At 34.5% G+C, this 18,205-nt stretch overlaps 1 protein-coding gene across 2 annotated transcripts in view; it reads left to right on the forward strand.

Annotated features, from left to right (window-relative positions):
- DIAPH3 (diaphanous related formin 3) overlaps window positions 1–18,205 on the forward strand; it is a 506,459-nt gene that overhangs the window by 166,758 nt on the left and 321,496 nt on the right. For both annotated transcript variants that reach the window (XM_035296778.3, XM_035296781.3), the window contains 2 exons: window positions 914–1,050; window positions 2,926–3,031. In XM_035296778.3, the coding sequence (XP_035152669.1) occupies window positions 914–1,050; window positions 2,926–3,031 (243 nt within the window). The remainder of the gene's footprint in view (window positions 1–913; window positions 1,051–2,925; window positions 3,032–18,205) is intronic.

The raw sequence follows: 18,205 nt of genomic DNA on the forward strand, positions 1-18,205 counted from the left end.
AGCAGAGTTCTCGCTACCTGTATCTTGTGCTACTGACCTCCTGTCTCATCCCGTGACTAAGAATGCCTAACCTCTTGGGAATGCAGCCCAGTAGGTCTCAGTCTTGTTTTACCCAGTTCCCTAATCAAGATAGAGTTGCTCTGGTTTGAACACCTGTGACACAATCAGAAAATTTATATTGTTTTATCAGATAACTCTGAGATTCTTTAAATCCATTCATTTTCTTTCTTTCTTTTTTTTTTTTGAGACGGAGTTTCGCTGTTGTTACCTGTTTCACATATTTCTGTTGGCAAATCCCGTATTTCTTACTGCTTCTCTCTTTCTCCATTTGGCTACTTAACCTGTCTTGATAATTATTAGCTGTATTGCTGTAAAATCACCTTTGAGGAGTTATCTTTATTTGGTTTAGTTTTGTGGTTCTTGACATAAAGTGAATACCCTTATGAACTTTTTTTTCCTTTCCTTTTTTTTTGAAACTGAGTTTTGCTCTTGTTGCCTAGGCTGGAGTGCAGTGGTGTAATCTTGGCTCACCACAACCTCCACCTCCCTGGTTCAAGTGATTCTCCTGCTTCAGCCTCCTGAGTAGCTGGGATTACAGGCATGTGCCACCATGCCTGGCTAATTTTGTATTTTTAGTAGAGACGGGGGTTTCTCCATGTTGGTCAGGCTGGTCTTGAACGTCTGCATCAGGTGATCCACCCACCTCAATCTCCCAATGTGTTGGGATTACAGATATGAGCCATCATGCCTGGCCATGAATTTTTTAGAGTGTTACATAGTCTATATATTTTAGTTTTAGTAAGTGTAAAAATATATTATTCTACAAAAATTTTTTAGTAACTACATTTACTTCAGGGCATCATTTTTCTAACTAATTTCTAATGTTTGACTTCTTATTTTCAAAATATTATAGTATGGCTTGGAAAGAATTATGGGTGAGGAGAGGAGTCTTTCCTTATTGGCCAAAGCCATGGATCCCAGACACCCCAGTATGATGACAGATGTGGTTAAACTTCTCTCTGCGGTATGCATTGTAGGGGAGGAAAGCATGTAAGTGTTCTCAATCTTTTTCTCTAATTGTATAATTTCATACAGATTGATTCATTTAATGTTTTCTTATCTACTCTAGGCTAGAATTTACTAGAATTTAAATAAATGTTGAGGTATATTTAAGCAGCTAATTTAGGTTCTTACTGGGAATTTTTGTGTAATATTATTTCTCTTAATTGATATATTAGTTATGGGCTAAAATGCTTCTATGAAAAACTGATTTCTTTATCATATTTAAATTGTTTTGAACTGAAACCCTAAATTAAAAAAAATTCAAAATGAAGACTTTGAAACTATACAAATGGTTCTGTTTCTTATCTGACTTTTTTCTCCAGATAGAATTATTTCAAACTGTAAGTCTTGTCTGTCTCCTTATAAAAGAAAGCATATTTTGATTTGGAAATTTATATGTAAGGCAGATTAGAAAGTGATATATTTTATAGTAGTTTACTAGTTGAGGGTACAAAGTCCTTCAGCATAAAGCACATACTAAAGCTGTCAAGAACTTAACCACATTTCTTATAACTATAATAAAATACGATTATGTACATATTAAAGATAATTGTAAAGATAAGGATTTTTTTTAAAAAAAGAAAATTAGGGTTCTAATTATAAGGAAGCATTTAAAAATTATTTAAAATGCCTTTTTCAAAAGGTAAAAATGTAAAAACTAAACCGCCAAAAGAACTAACAGAAATATCCCCTACATGTAGGGGTAGGCAGAGCCCTGTAAGGGGAGCCTCCTGTGTTCATTTGAAAATCACCTTTGTGGAGGTCCTGCTGGAGTGGGTGGGATTGAGCAGGTTCAGCTTGTTGGTTGCACAGTCAAAGAAACTACTTGGCCGGGCACTCTGCCCCCAGTGTGTCTACAGTGTTCATCTATGGAAGAGGCTTAGCCATACCCAGCAGCATTCCCAACTGTGCAGAGCCAGGCATACAGCTTCAGTACTTAAGACCATATAAATGTTGGTATACAAATCTAAGAGTGAAATTTCTGTTGACATATATGATACTGCCTGAGCTTTCCTTCCTGCTTTCTTCCTTTATCCCTTCCGCCATCATTTTTTGCTTCTCTCTTTTAAGTTTCTTTCTCTTTTTCTTTTTTCTTCCTCCTCTTTTCCTCTTGGACTCTTCCTTGATTTTGTTTTCCCTTCCCTGTTCTGTTGTCCTTCCGCTTTCCTTGTTTCTTGACTTCAGAATGGGTTATCAAGATCCTGTAAATAACATTTAGGATTGCATGTCCATATCCATCCACAAACTGTGAGCTTTTCCAGTGTGCTGGATGCTGTTAACTAAATATTTAAAAGAGGAGGAAGTATAGTTTTTTGCATAATTATTATATTTTATATTTGAATATTTATAATACCATACTACTATATATTTTCGACTATCACAGAGCTTCATTTACTTAAATTTGTGAGTTATAAGAGTGTAATGCTTAAGAGCATTTGTATAGTGCTCACCACATAAACTGGTTTCAGATTCTTGCTCCACCATTTCTTGGTTTTGAAACCTTGGATGATTGCTTAACCTTTTTCTGCCTTAGTCTCCTAATCTATAATATGGTACCTACCTCAGACAGTTGATATATACTTTAAAATGAGTCGATATTTGTAAAGTGGTTTAAATGGTGCCTGATGTGTAGTAAGCACTATATAAATGCTTAATAAACATCTTCACAGGGTTATTGTCAGGGATAAATGGTTATAATATAACATGCTTAGAACTCTGCTTGATACATGCTATGTATTCAGTAAGCTACTTCTAAAATATATTGGCTGTTTAGGGTATTGCCTTCTTTAGTAGGATAAAGCAATTGTATAATGGCATTTGTGTTTGCTACTTGCAATTTAATTGACTCAAATTTTCCGATAGCCTTGAAGAAGTTTTAGAAGCTTTAACTTTGGCTGGTGAAGAAAAAAAAATTGACAGATTTTTTTGTATCGTGGAAGGCCTCCGGCACAATTCAGTTCAACTGCAAGTAAGTTTTGTGTGTATATAAAATCTATTTTTAAATGATATATTTTACTTTTAACTGTTTGTGCTTAACTTATATGTAAATTGTTATGAAGCTCTACATGCCATTTAATATTTCTTTATAGCATTATCTTTAATATATAGAATTTCAATTTATACTATGTGATAATTCATCTTATAGATACATCTTCACACATAACAATGGTTATTTCCTAGGTTACTTTTTCTGTGGTAGAATTATTAGATTTCCCTGTATAAGATATAATCATAGTCCTATGAACTGTTTATTCTATGTTAGTCTCATAAATTACTTTAACTTTTGAGATGTTTCAATTAGTTGAATTAGGGCTTCTCATTGTTTTAATTCTAATAATTGAAAAGTTGTGAGCTTAACTGAATAAAAAGGAAACCCAAGGTTATAGATATTCCCAAAAATATTTACTTCTAAAAAGACACATTTAGACTTAAACATTTTAGCATTCAAGCTGAATAACTAATATTCATTTACTTTCTTTCTTTTTTAAAAAAGGAAAAGAGGCTTTTATTGGTATAATTGTTATTATGATTATTGTTAATCAAAAGTGATCATCTTAAATAATATTAATACCTGATTCTCACTTCCATACATTTAAAAGTTAGTTGGCATGGTGTGACCTGCATATTGAGAGATTTAAAGTGATCCTCTGTGATCCTAATGTGCAGCAAAGTTTCAGTTTGTCAATAGATATGAAATTAATCTGTTTCACACTAAATAAAGTAAAAAGTTATACTTATTTTTTTAAAGGTTCTATGTGGCTTGGCTATTTTGTTTCTTCGTATGATAGGAACAGAAAAGCCAAATCTGAACTAAAAAAATAAATAAAGTAAAAATTAGAAGTAAACAAATGGTATTTGAAAAATAATTGGCTGGGCGCGGTGGCTCGCCTGTAATGCTAGAACTTTGGGAGGCTGAGGTGGGCAGATCACCTGAGGTCAGGAGTTCAAGACCAGCCTGGCCAACATGGTGAAACCCTGTCTCTACTGAAAATACAAAAATTATCCGGGCATGATGGCAGGTGCCTGTAATCCCAGTACTCAGGAGGCTAAGACTGGAGAATAGCTTGAACCCAGGAGATGGTGATTTCAGTGAGCTGAGATTGTGCCACTGCACTGTGAGACTTGGTCTTTAAAGAAAAAGAAAAGAAAAATAATGAGAATATGATAGGAGCTGTGAAAGTAATAATTTAGTATAACATTTCAGATGACAGTGTTAGTGAATAGCTGGTGAGGAACCCTAATTTGTTTCTCTTGCAATAGCAAGGATTGAAGACCTGAGTAGAGGGTCTCTATTCCATGAGTCCAGCAGGAAACTCTGGAAGACAGACCCTTTTCATGCATTCTGGGCTTGTTAGAGGACACTGGTGTCGAGGTCTGGGATGTGTTCCCCAACTCTGACATAGACCTTGCCTCTTTAGTTGCTTGGTGGTCTATTTTAATTCCTATATTGCTAGTCTCATTTCCCTTCTTCTCCTTCTCCTCTCTTTACTCTCTGCTTTGTTCTGTCTCTTCTCTCCTACCTCCTCTCTGAGCTCCCTCTTCCTTTCTCTCCTTTTCATTCCCATTGCTTCTCTTTTTCCTTCTTATTTTTGTGTCTTTCCTTGTCTGGTTGGTCTGTTGTCATCTGGTGCTTTTAACAAGTTTCTTGGTCATCTGGCCCCAGGCTTCTTATTCATCTGACGATTAATGAAGAGTAACCCTAAAGAAAACTTTGTACAGGAAACCTGAGCAATTACTTATCTGATTTTTTTGCAACCATCTATGAATCTATAATCATTTTAGAATAAAAGGTTTATAAAAATCTTGGTAAGACTGGGGTCCCCTCCTTTTCTTTACAACAGTATTACATTACATGAGGTTTTAAACTGTGAGGGAAGGGATGAAGAATGTCTTGTTAAAGGCAAAGCCTGGTTTTGTCCTGATAAATGACATGATCTTCTCATTACCTGGAAAGTTTTGACTATTGCAGTCTTATTCTTGGTTATTTGGAATATTTGTTTTGGCTGTCAGACGTTAAGGTAAATCTATCTGACCTTAATTTTAATTAACTACTAATTAAATTGATGAGCATGAACTTGAAGACAAGCTACATTGATTTTAAAAGTTTAGGGGATAAATTAATTTCTTTTATTGGCAGTTCAAATTTTATTGAAGATGCTCTTTTGTGAAAAAAATAACATTTCTATAATCATGATAAATTTATATTTAGCCAGTAAATATCTAGAAAGAGAACTAACTATCAGTTAAAAGTTTGGAATTTTATAGGTTACTATTCTATGGAAGATATTAAGACTTCAATAAATTTTAAAAACTCTGTTTATATAAAATTTTGATATAGGCTTAATTTCTTTTATTAACAGCTCTAGTCAGATTAAATTAACATCACAAAATTTACCCATTCAAAATGTGTGATTCAGTGTTGTTGGTATATTAAGAGATTTGTGGAATCTTTGCCACAATCAATTTTAGAATATTTTCATTGTCCCCAAAAGATAGTCCTCATCCCTTAGTTGTAACTCCACAATCCTTGATTCTCTCTAGCTTGAGACAACTATTGATCTACTTTCTGTCTTTATAGAGTTGCATATTCCAGACATTTCACGTAAATGTAATCATGTATTAGGTGGATCTTTGCGATTGTCTTCTTTTATTTATTAGTAGCAGAAATATTTTAGAGGTTCATTCATGTTGGAGTACTGCATTTTAAAAAAATTGCTACATAATCGCCTGTCATATGGGTCTACCACATTTTATCAGCTGTCACTTGACAGACATTTGGGTTGTTTCTACTCTTTGGCTGTTATGAAAATGCTGCTGTGAACATTTGTGGAAATGATTTCTTTTTAAACTGCTTATTTGCCATATTTAGTGTTGAGTGAATAGAGGTAGAGAGGAGAGCTTAGAGCAATGTTTTCCTTCGATAGTTATGGAAGTCACGGATATGATATAGTTTCTTTTTAATTTTTGTGGGACATAGTAGGTGATGATTCAGTTTTTGAAAAATTTTTGCCAATTTTTGAAAAAATTTTGCCAAGATATAGGTAGCCGATTATATTTGCTTTTATGAAACTAATTTCCTTAGTTGTAATTATATTTTCTGTTACAGTTAGTAGTGTTATTTGAAATCCTGTAAACACTAAAAGAAATTTCTTGATATAGTTCTTATAACTTATTTTTATGTATTTATTTTTTTTGAGAGAGAATCTTGCTCTGTTGCCCAGGCTGGAGTGCAGTGGCGTGATCTTGGCTCACTGCAGCCTCTGCCTCCCGGGATCAAGCGATTCTCCTGCCTCAGCCTCCTGAGTAGCTAGGACTACAGGCGCATGCCACCATGCTTGGCTGACTCCCAAAGTGTTGGGATTACAGCTGTGGATTACAGCGCTTGGCCTTAGAGCTTAATTTTTACGAAGTGAAAGGTTATTTTAGCATAATTCAAATTTATTTCTTCCTCGTGTTTCTGATATGTTCAGGTTAAACTTCCATGTTCTTAATTGGGAATAGAAAATGGAAAGAATTGTTCTACATTCTTAATTTTACTGTTCAAACATTTTGTTGAAGGTTTTTACTTTTTAATAAAAGTTTCTCATTGTTTATAAACCTAATCTGTGAAATAGATAGCAGGTAGCAAGCTGAAGGGTAAAAGGTACCATTTTCCACAGTGCGAACTTAGGTTAAAAAAAAAAAAGGTAAAGTAGATTTTCTTTTCTGCGTATTGCAGATTATGCTCTTTCTATATTCTTTAAAATTATTGAAAAACATTGTAGTAATATCTATAAACACTTTTTCTCTAGGTCTTTCTGAATTTTTCACAAATAAAGTATATTTTAGAGGTAGTTGGCTATGAATTTTTCCATAAAACTATTTGTACCCATTTTATTCCATTTTAATAAATTACATTATTAAAATGTACTAAATAGGATGACATTAGCAAATCACCAGTTAAAACCTGTTTATTGGTGAATAAAATAGGAACCAGCTGTTCGCTTTTAAATTGGAGAAAATGAGAGATAGCAAAATAAAAACATTCTTCATTGTTCTTTTACTGCAAAGTATTTATGACAAAGCATTTTTTAAAGGAGAATAAGGAGAATTATTACTTTTTTTGTTAGTCTGATCCCAATAATGATAATTTGTTTATGATTGAATTGAGCATACTTCTCCCATTTTATATTGTATAGTAAGAAAATGATGAACTTTGTACCTGGAATAACTTTATTTTCAGGCCTTGAAGAATATTATTATCAGGAAAGAAAGTACAGATATAAATCTAGCATATATTACTGTTTTTTTTTTTTTTTTTTTTGAAACATGTCAGGGTTTCCAAGCTGCAAGCAACATAATCACTCTAGGTAATTTAAGCAGAAAATTGTAATACAAAATTAAATATGCTATGAAACAAATTGAACAGATTTCATCACAGTCTATATCAATTACCTTACAAATTTTATACCTACTTTACAAAATTTCTGGTAGGCCCAGGGAATCATGTGGGTAGTATGTAGCTGGAAGTAATGCAGAAGGATTGCTGCAGCATATCACAGCAATTCTCTAATGGAAATGCCACTCCCAACACTCTGCTGTGTTCAGCACTTGTGACACTTGGGACAGACAGCCTTCTGCCACAGTTGCCCCAGCAGAACCAAATTCTTCATCATAGGGTCTAGTTTTGATGTTTGTGGTTGTCCCTCATGTTGGTCAGTTTCTCCTTGTAGATAAGAACTGGGATAAGTATTGGTTAACCAATCTCTAGTTTGTGCCAACCTTTAATTTTTTGTTGTTTTCATTTCTTTCCTCTTTTTTTTTTTCTTTCTTTGTGTGTCTTCTGTTGTCTCTTGTCAGAGTCATTACTTTGCTGGGGTATCAAGAGCATTTTCTAGATTCTACAGAGTTGTTGAAACCCTTGCTGTTGATCATAGGACTGATTGAATTGTGATATGTTTTTGGAAGAAAATCAAAACTTGGGAATCCTAGAGCTTTTTGGGTAAATATTTGGTTCTTCTTCTGTGTGTATGTCCTCAGGCCCATGGTGATAGCATGCTGAACCTTCCTTTTCCTGTGGTTTCTCCCTGATCCAGTACCCATGGACTTGTGGATGGCAGGATCAGGAACATGAAGGGTCTTAGGTGATTTGCCACTTGTAAACTGACATGTTAGTCTGCCACAGTTCTATTGGTGCTTTCAAAAGACACAAACTCCTAGGTTAAAAACAAAGGATTTTATTGCTCACAGCAGTAACAGTAGGCTGTGTATCAGCTTTGTGTCAATCCCAGTGGTCCCAGTGTTCATATTGTGATACCTGTAGTGTAATGTAAATATGACCAGTTGCAGTGGGTTGTATTTTAGGAGAGAAACCTTCAGCATAGGGAATATTACTTTTATATTATGGGAGCAATGACTCTGATTGATCTGATTAATTCAGGCTATGATGAAATCTATTCAATATGTTTCATAGCGTATTTAATTAAGGCTACTGGTCAGTAGGACTGTGGGCAGCAGAATGAGGTCTATCTTAAGTATTGGCTTCAGTCCTGCCTTCCAGGTCTCACATCTAGTCAGCTGAACAAATCCCATAATCCAGTAAATCATCAGAGTCTACCTTAGAACACTGGATGACTTTCTTTTTAAATTTTTTGATTCATCTTTCCACTTGGCCTGAGATATTAATTCAGATACAGAATGATGTGTTAGTGATTGTACAAACTTCCCCTTGTTCAGCAAAGAAGTCCAGGAAAATTCTTTCATTCGTAACAGTCCTAGTCAGTAAGTTGAAGCTGACCTGATTGCCTTCTAGGGCTGATGTGGGGTGATTGATCACTTTAGCTAAAATCAGGCACAAGTTTTTTACCACCTCCCATTATAGGGATAACTGCCTGCAGAGTGCACATAGTGAGTCAGTGTTTTCCTCCAGGATGCTCCCCAGAGTAACTAAAGATAGCTTCAGTTTGGAGAGCTCTCCATAGTTGCCTAAGGGTTTCATGACATACTGGTTGCATTTCTTTAAACACTTGAATGTTTCTGACGATCACACTGGTAGGGTGCAAGTCATGGTGTTTTATAAGAGAGTTGATTCCTGGCTTTCACACAAGATAAATAGTCTTGAAAGGTGTACATGGTGCTTTTGGAAGGAAAGTGTTGTTTATAGTTGTTGGGATGACCCAAGTAGGACCTTAATTAGTTGAGGGGCCTCGGGGTGGCAGAGCTTTCAACTTGGCTTCCAGCTGGCAGATGAACTTTATGGTTCTTGGTTCAGGAAATAATATTAAGTCTAAACGTTTTTTGAGAGACTGCCTTAAGACAGTCAGTCCAACCTATCTTTTTTGTCAGTGCCATTCACCGTTCCCACAGAATGACTGAACTACAGTTACGGGAGTTGGAAAGGGGTAGACATCTAGAGATGAGGGAAGATGTTTTGCATGGAAGATGCAGGAGCTGGATCTATCCTTTGCTGTTCTGACTGACCTCAGTAAACTGTAGGTAATGGTAATCAAATCATGGTCAGGACTTCCTGGTGATAGATGGCAGGATGTACTATAGGAGAGGAACTTTGAATTTGCTTACACTTTGTTCCTAAAGGAGACCTTATCTTTATTATACTAGACATGAAGTGAGCCTGCTTTTTGCTCTGGAGAGAGACACTTTTTTCCAAGATTGGCATACATACATCCTTGAAAAGCATCTAGAACAAAGACCATCAATGTCTTTACTTGCAATGCAAGTAGAAATGGAATGAAATATGAGATACCCAGGGAGAATCGTCTTGCAACAGAGAGAAGACCACAAACCTGCTAGTGTCACCTTGGCTACTTTTTCTTTAGTCCGTTGGCTTCTAATGTTGTTTCTATACATTTGTTATGTCTTGGATGTAGATTTAATGGGATGGAACCTTCATTAATTTTGGTTCTTGGGATACCTTCTTCTCTTGTCAGAGTCATATTCTTTTATGACTTTTATGTTTTTCCTTTATTCAGTAACTAATGTAGTTACTGAATAAAGGGAAAATCTTGAATATTTTCACTACATTAGTTACTGAATAAATACCTCAAGAATATTTTCCCTATGTTAGTTACTGAATAAAGGGAAACATGATTTCCAAAGTTTCTGAGACCAGAGAGGAAGTAAGAGAAAAGATGGGGAAGCTTGTTTCAGAGGGAAAAAAGTATTTGGTTGTCTTTTATGGTCTGACGTGGATCTGTAGCATCTTTAGTTCTGAGCTTGCTCACTTAAAATATATACTTAAGTCCTTTTACTTAATTTCATTCAGTTTCTAAATATTTGATTTTAGTATACTCTTTAGATATAATATCAATAGCTAGGTTTATGTTGTCCTTCTGTGGACCTCTACTTTTTATGATTATCTAGTAAAGATAACTCAGATCTTATCATTTCTTTGCCCACCATTGAAATACATAGCCATTGTTCTCTTTAGATTTTTTGTTTCTATTGTGGTAAGATACACATAACATGAAATCTACCATTTTAACTATCTTTAAGAGTATAGTTCAGTGTCATTAAGCACATTCAGATTGTTGTGCAACCCTTATATCTTCAGGCTTCTTAAACTATATTGATAGCATTGATGCAGTACTGGGCAGGGGTGGTCGATGGTTGTTATGTAGCATTGATGCAGTACTGGGCAGGGGTGGTCGATGGTTGTTATGTCTTTCTAGGATTCCTGTGGTAGATCCTTCTCTACCCTGGAATATGTTTTTCAAGGAAGCAAAAGCAAGGAATATAATCCAGGCCATTGGTGTTTCTGGAAATATTACTAGAGAAAAACTGTGTTCCAAATGTATTTTAGTATCTGATGTGCACATGGTCTTAACCTGTATCTCATGATAACATAAGAAAATGCATAGGGTGATCATATATAAAGAACAACAAGAAAAAGTAAAAGTGTTCTATTAAATACTTAATAAGAAATTCGATTAAGCTTCAGTTACAATACTTATGAGCCTGACAATTTGAAAATGATAACCCTTGTTGGAACTTGCTTTGTGAAATGAGGCTGTTAGCCTTGGTTTTCTGAGAAGCAAGAGATTTGATAAGTAAGGGACTAGAGGAAATGCCTCTGAGGGACCTTAGGGGAGGAGCTGGGGGAGGCTGGGAGAGCTGTGGAACTCAATGCAAATCTGACCCTAGGTGAAGGAGAGAGAAGGAGTGGAGGTTGGGTGAAAGTGTCTCAGGCTGCCCTGTGATTCTAGGAGAGCTTGGCAAGGCCATTGGGAAATCCTTGAGCCAAAGTCATGTGTGTCCCAGGAATAGGTCTATTTAGTATACTTGTGGTGCTCAAGGCTTGGCTGGGAGCAGGGAACTGTGACTTTCAATTCAGTTGCTGTGATGGGTTTCAGAAGGTAGCAGCTGGGGCTGTAGGCCATTTGTTTCCTTCAGTCATAACTCAAAGATTGGGAGTTGGATTCTTAAAACTGCTGTGAAGATAGTTAAATTTTTCCTTAAATTAAAAAAAAAACTCTTCAATCTGTGGATTTCATTAAGTTCAATTACCAGATAGATCTTTGAAAGTTTGATGGGATCTTATTTTTCCATGTCTGAAAAAGTAAAAAAAGCAATAATTTTATAAATTAAAAAGGATAACTTTTAATCATATGTCACTTCATTAAAGTATTAAAAATAGTACCAGAAACCTTTCTGGAGTGATAATCACTATATTTTGAAATTTTTCAATGGGCAGTAATTAGACATATATGCCACTGAGTGCTCACATTGAAAGAAATCAGAGGATAAATACCTTTCTGGATTTAGCCAAGTGTATTTACTTTGGGCAATTTTATTCCTCCTACCACTTTAATCTCCAAAGTTTACCCAGGTTTTATATACCGAAAGCCAAGTAAAGGTCTTATAATGGATAGTTATATCTTGACTTACTATTTTTTAAGTATCTCTTTGTCCCCTCAAATAACTGTTAATTAAAGTTATTTTCCATTTTAGATAAATTTTTCTCACATTTAATGCAGGACTAAATGAAGAATACAGACTATTAGTAAAAGGTTTATTTTTAGGATCATTGTTGGGCTCTCCTAGCAGGATGCAAAGGTGAATTAGTTTTAATTTCTTTCTCTTTTGATTACTACTTTTATTCTGGTTTGCATGAATAGGGTTGCTATATAAGTACCAATCAATTAAAGCATCAACCATATTAAAATGGATCAGTAAATAATAAGCCATATGCTAGTAAACATTAAAGAAACAGATAATATTGTAACGTGAACTCATTTTGTCATATGGAGCATACCCAAGTATAAACTAATGGTTACCATTATCTGGAGTTTACTGGCAGTTTTCTGAATCTACATAAGTCTATATAATACATTTCTTCATTCATTCTACACGGACAACTAGAAAGATAATTAATGTCTTAAAGGTAACTAAAAAGTATTGTAATTAACTGATCAATTACTTAGTTATTTAGTGACTGCTATGTACTGGCCTATGCTAGGTATTGGAACTACAAAGTTGAATGAATTACACATCGGCCCTTAAGAAGCTTATACTCAAGAATTTAAAGCCATCTAACATTTCAGATGAATATTGCAATAAAGGCAGTTTTAGAAAAAGGCATGGGAGGACATAGAAGAAATTAATGATGTCTTGGGGGAGTTACTGAATAAATATTTTAAAATTCAAGTTTGTTCTTTAGTATCCCTGTTCATATCAATTATAGCTTCTTGAGTCCTGCAGTTTAATTCTCTGATTCTATATGGCGTATATGCAGTTACTTCAATGCATGTGTATAGAATTTTAAAAGCTTTAGACTTTCTTTATTTATACTGGAGGCAAAATATTTCTCCATAAGCAATGTTTACTCATTTTAACTTGATAAATGTGAAATTTAATTGTGCAAAGAGAGACAGATGATTTCTGCTATGGGGTATTAAAGATGAATAGCAGTCTAAACTATATCTTCCAGGCCCAGATAGTAAGTATTTGCAGATTCTGATAGAATTTTTATTTAAGTATTTTACTGGTACTTGTTTTCAATCTGGATTTAGCTCCTTAAGCTAATATGTTGTAACAATGTAGAGCCATCATTTAATTGTAAAAACATCTTCTGATATCCAGGATGAACGTGTTGACTCAAAAGTAAACTTTCTAAGAACTACTTTTGCTATTAGAAAACTTTCTAAATCTCCTCAGCACAATCGGGTTGAAAGCATCTGCTCTGGCGGCCTTTGGAAAACCTGGATTGTCCTTGTGGATGGGGCTGAGGGATCATACTTGGTAGTGTACCTTGAATTTTGTGCTTAAGTTTGTTGTCCAAAAAGGGTCAGGAAAGCAAAGGTTAGAAAAAACAATCTCATTACCAAGTATCCACCCAAAAGAAAAGAAAGAAATTTTTCAAAGGGATACTGGCACTCTTATGCTTATTACAGCAGTATATATAATAGCAAAGATATGGAATAAACCTAAATGTTTATCAGTGAATGAATGGACAAAGAAAATGTGGTACATACACACCATGGAATGCTATTCAGCCATTAAAAAAGAATGAAATCCCGTCATTTGCAGCGACATAGATGGAATTGGAGGCTATTAAGTGAAATAAACCAAGCACAGACAAATATCACATGTTCTCACTTTTATGTGAGAGCTAAAAATTGTGATCACATGGATGTGGATGTAGAAAGTGGAAAGATAGATAACAGTCTGGAAGAGTGAGTAGGGGTAGAGGAAGAAGGATGAAGTGTGTAAAGGATGCAAACGTGGTAGACAGAAGAAATAAGTTTAATGTTTGATAGCAGAATAGAGTGACTATATCTGACCAAATAAATGTATTATACTAGGGAAATGGACACCCTAAATACCTTGACTTGATCACTGCACCTTATATACATGTAATAAGATTTCTCATGTACAATAAATTTGTACAAGTAAACACATTTATCTTTTCTCATATTTGTGTTGAACATAGTAATTGCAGTAAATTATGTAATAAAGGAAATTTAGATGCTATGTATTTACATATGAAGAAACCTTCTCACTATTTTCAAGGGCAGAAAGCTGCTTTGCTGATTCAGTGATCTAGATAGTGGCATGTTCCTCTGTCTTGCTGTTTACCTCTTTCTGCTTCTAATGATTTTCCTTTGATCATTTGCCTTGTTCTTAAGATTGCCTTTGACTGGCTCTGTCCCACATATTGAATATCTCTGAGATTTCTATTTACGGTTTATCTACCTTATTGGTCCCTGTTATGTCTTCACTTTCCTAGTATGATATTGCTGACTTTTGTCCCACGCTTTGTCAATGCCTTTTTGGCCACTCACTTTCCTGGTCTTAGGCTTTCTGGAGTTTGCTGGTGTTACCCCTTGTACTGTACTTTTAGTTTACTGCTGCCCTAAGGAAATCCTCAACTGTCCTGAATCATAGATGGACACCTCCCCCTCACCCCCTGATCTCAGCTAAAAGTTAAGTTTAAGATACCTTTTCTCACATAAGACCCTTTTTGATAATTGACACAAGAGTAATAAAGTGAGCTTACAATATTGGCTTTCAAAACCATTAGAATTGAATTTACAATCCATAACACCTAGAGATGTGTCTTTACATAGATTTTTTAAAAACAAAGATAAAGGGGTAGTCGTTTCTAACATGTAAAGGTGCATTCGGGGCAAAGAGGAGACTATTTTAGAACCAATTGCTTTGCTTACTGGTTGCATATGGTATGTGTGGGAAGGCAGTGGTTTTCCACTTGGAACAGCAACTCTGTCCCTTTGTAGAAACTATTCTTGTCAAGTCACCAGTGTTTTCATGTTGCCAAATGCAACGGTAATTGATTAGTTCTTATCTTATTTGACCACATTTGACACAGTTGATCACTCTCTCACTGAGACCACTTTCCATAATTCCAGGACACCACAATCTCCTTGTTTTCCTTCTACCTCACTTAAGTTTTTTAAACTTTTTTTTTCTTTAACTTATTTCTCTAATAATCTCCACGTTGAAACCTACACTTGAAAATGCTCTAAACAGTTCTTACACCTCCCTTTTCCTCTGTACTATTCCCTAGGTGATTCTATCTGAGATCTTAGTTTCTACATATTATTGCTATGGTAATCACTTTATTTTGAACTGTAGTCTTCCGTCTTCAGTTTTCTTCTCAGCTTTTAAAATTTAGATTACTGATGAGCATTTCAACTTATCTCCAAAACTGAGTCCCTCTCTCTTCCCAAGCCTGTTTCTTCTGTGGTATTTTCTGTATCAATATATTACAATTTCATCTTTTAAGGTGCTCAGGCCCAAAACCTTGGAGTCAATCTTGACTCTTCTTCTTCTCAAAGAAATTTTCATCTTTTTCACAGCTGTATGTACAGAACCAAGAAAAGTGCCTGGCATATAGTAGGCACCAATATATAGGCTTTGAAAGAATGAAGTGTAGGAGCCAATAACAGGGTAAGCTGCTTCCATTAAAGATGGAAACTTTAGTTAATGAGGTGCTCTTAGGAAGATGGAAGCTCCTTGTTTTTTTACCCTTATTAGCTCAGAGGGAAGTTGGTTTTGTAATGTATCAAAACAATTTCTGTAACATGCAAAATAAGAGAGATCATATGCTACATTTTGGGAACATCAAGTAGAGTATGGAGATGACTTCCTTATGATAAATATCTCACTTTCGTTTCTCATTTTTTGGGTATCAATATCTCCGGTTGACAGAAGGCGTAGGTTCTCAGTAATTATTTTTTTAATGAATGAATGATTCTAATATACACCTGAGCCACAATTTTGAAAGTAGGATTTACTCTATTCTCTAAAACCTGTTGCTCTCCTTACATTTTATATGTCTGCTAATTGTACCACTTTCTATCCAGTTAACAACAAAAGAGGCCTCTTGTAAATGTTTTTCTTCTACCTCATTCTATCAGTGTTTCTTTATATTTCAAATGTTGTTCAAACCTTCTTCCTTGCTCAAAAATTTACTTTCACAATAGCTTCTGAACTTGAATCTATTGTCCCTCCTTTGCAAAAATTTCTTATGATTTTCACTATTTCTGGCTGAATCTGAATTTTGTGACTTGACACACAAGGCCTTATCTGCCTCCTGACTCCTTGTTCAGCCTCATTTCTGACTTCTTCCTGTTTTTCCCCATTCTGCCTTTGACAAACTACTCATAAAATTTGAATTACTTGTAATTTAAAGGTTCCCTGTCTTTGAGCATGTTAATTACTCTGCTTAGAACATCTTTGTCCACTTCTTCAGCAGGCCATTTTATTAATCCTTGAGTTAGTGCTTTATTCAGTTGTCCTAGTTCTCATTTAGCATCTCCATATTCCCATTATTTACCAAACATATTTCTTGTTTTATATATTTTTATCATTTTACTGATTTACCTTCATTGGACAGGCAAAATGTCCTATTAACCTTTGTAGTTTTTTAACCTATCTCAGTGTCTCTAGGAGTTAATTGATATAGCATAAATGTTGATTGTCATTCCCTTCTGCTGGTATGCTAAATTATGAAATTGTGTGATACCACAGGTATATATCTCAATATGTGTAAAACCTGGAAGGAACTCCTTGGTCTTTACCTTGATTATAGAATTATTTATCCATAAAGAAACAGTCACTACATTTTAGTGCATACCTATGTGTATTCACAGACATGTTTGCCTGATTTAAATTAAATAGGTTGTAAGCCATGCTAATGGCAAATTATGATTAGAATTGGGAAGCAATTTTGTAAATTTAACTTAGATTCATTATTTCAATTTAATTTTCTAATTTTTCTTCTATGGAGCATTACCTTTTTGAATGTTTCCTGGAAATAATTTGGATTATTCTTTCCCTTATTTCTCAGTTTCATGCTACTGTTGTCTACATATATTTATTTTCCATTTAAGAGATATTTGCTGCTAGTTTTTGTGTTCCTTATTTTTGTTATTTTCTTTGTCTGTAATTTGTGTTTTTCTAGAAACCAGGTGACTGAGTCAGATTTAGTCTCTCTGAATGTAGAGAAACATTATTTATTTGCTCTTTGAAATCTTTTAAAATTATATGGCATTGCTGAAAAAAAAAGTTTGTGGGTTCTGCGTAATGACTGGCAAGGGGGTGGAAAGAAAACATTTTGAACTTGACTTTTTGACATGAACTGGTTACAGCTGAATGAACATGTGCTGGAAAGGTAGATTCTGTTTTAAGTTTTTTTTTGTTGTTGTTAGTATGTTTTTCTTCTTCCTTTCTATTCTGGCATATCTCCCATTCCCACTTTAAACAAACTTAAGTTTTGACAGTAGAGGTATTCTCATCAGATTTTAATGCTTAGATATCAAATATAAAATTACTATATATTTCAAACAGTGGGAATGGGAACTCCTGTTGGTGTCTTACTCCAAAACAGCATTTTAAATTCATATAAATCTTGCCTTAAGGGATGAAGAAAAGACAATTTAGGGAACGGCATGAGGTTAAGCATATTGATCAGTAGTCCAGTAGTTTTTGCGAGACTTGGATAAAATGTAGACTTTAGAAAAATAGTATTATCAAAAACAAGCTAGAATGCTTCTCTAGAGAGACTGTCTTTTGCTTCCATTTTATGGATTTTGGAGAATGAAAGATATACTTTAGCTAGGGATTAAAAAAGTGAAAAAGTTGAAAGTTGAAGTGTTAAATATGAACTGAAAAATTTTGTGATTGAAAAATTTTTATTAACCTATATATTAAAGGATTTAGTGAGCTTTATTATTTATTTCTGATTAAAACATAGGGTAATTTTGAGTTTTTGACTAAGTATGAGAACCGCTGTCTGATAAATTAACTTCTAGAAATTAATTATACAGTGTTTTCTTTATAGTTTTTATTTATAAGCTTGTTAACCAGAGGTAAGACCCTCATTGACCTGAAAGTCTTTGGGACTTTGTTTCTCTTGATGAATGGAAAATTATCTTATTATCCCATCTTAGGTCAGTGTTGTCTATCCAATAGGTGTTTATCATTTTCAACTAGGATATATTCAATTTCTGTTGTATGTGTATAGAGTCGTATTATTGGATAGGAGGTTAGTTTTTGGTTACAAGTTAGTTTTTATTTTTTTTAATGGAGCAGTATTAATGGCTAATGTTTTCCACCTTCCTTTCACCTCAGTAACCCCCAAATAAATGAGAAATAAAAAACTCCACTGAAACTTTATTTCTTT

This window comes from Callithrix jacchus, chromosome 1 (assembly GCF_049354715.1).
Source record: "Callithrix jacchus isolate 240 chromosome 1, calJac240_pri, whole genome shotgun sequence".
Taxonomy (NCBI): Eukaryota; Metazoa; Chordata; class Mammalia; order Primates; family Cebidae; genus Callithrix; species Callithrix jacchus.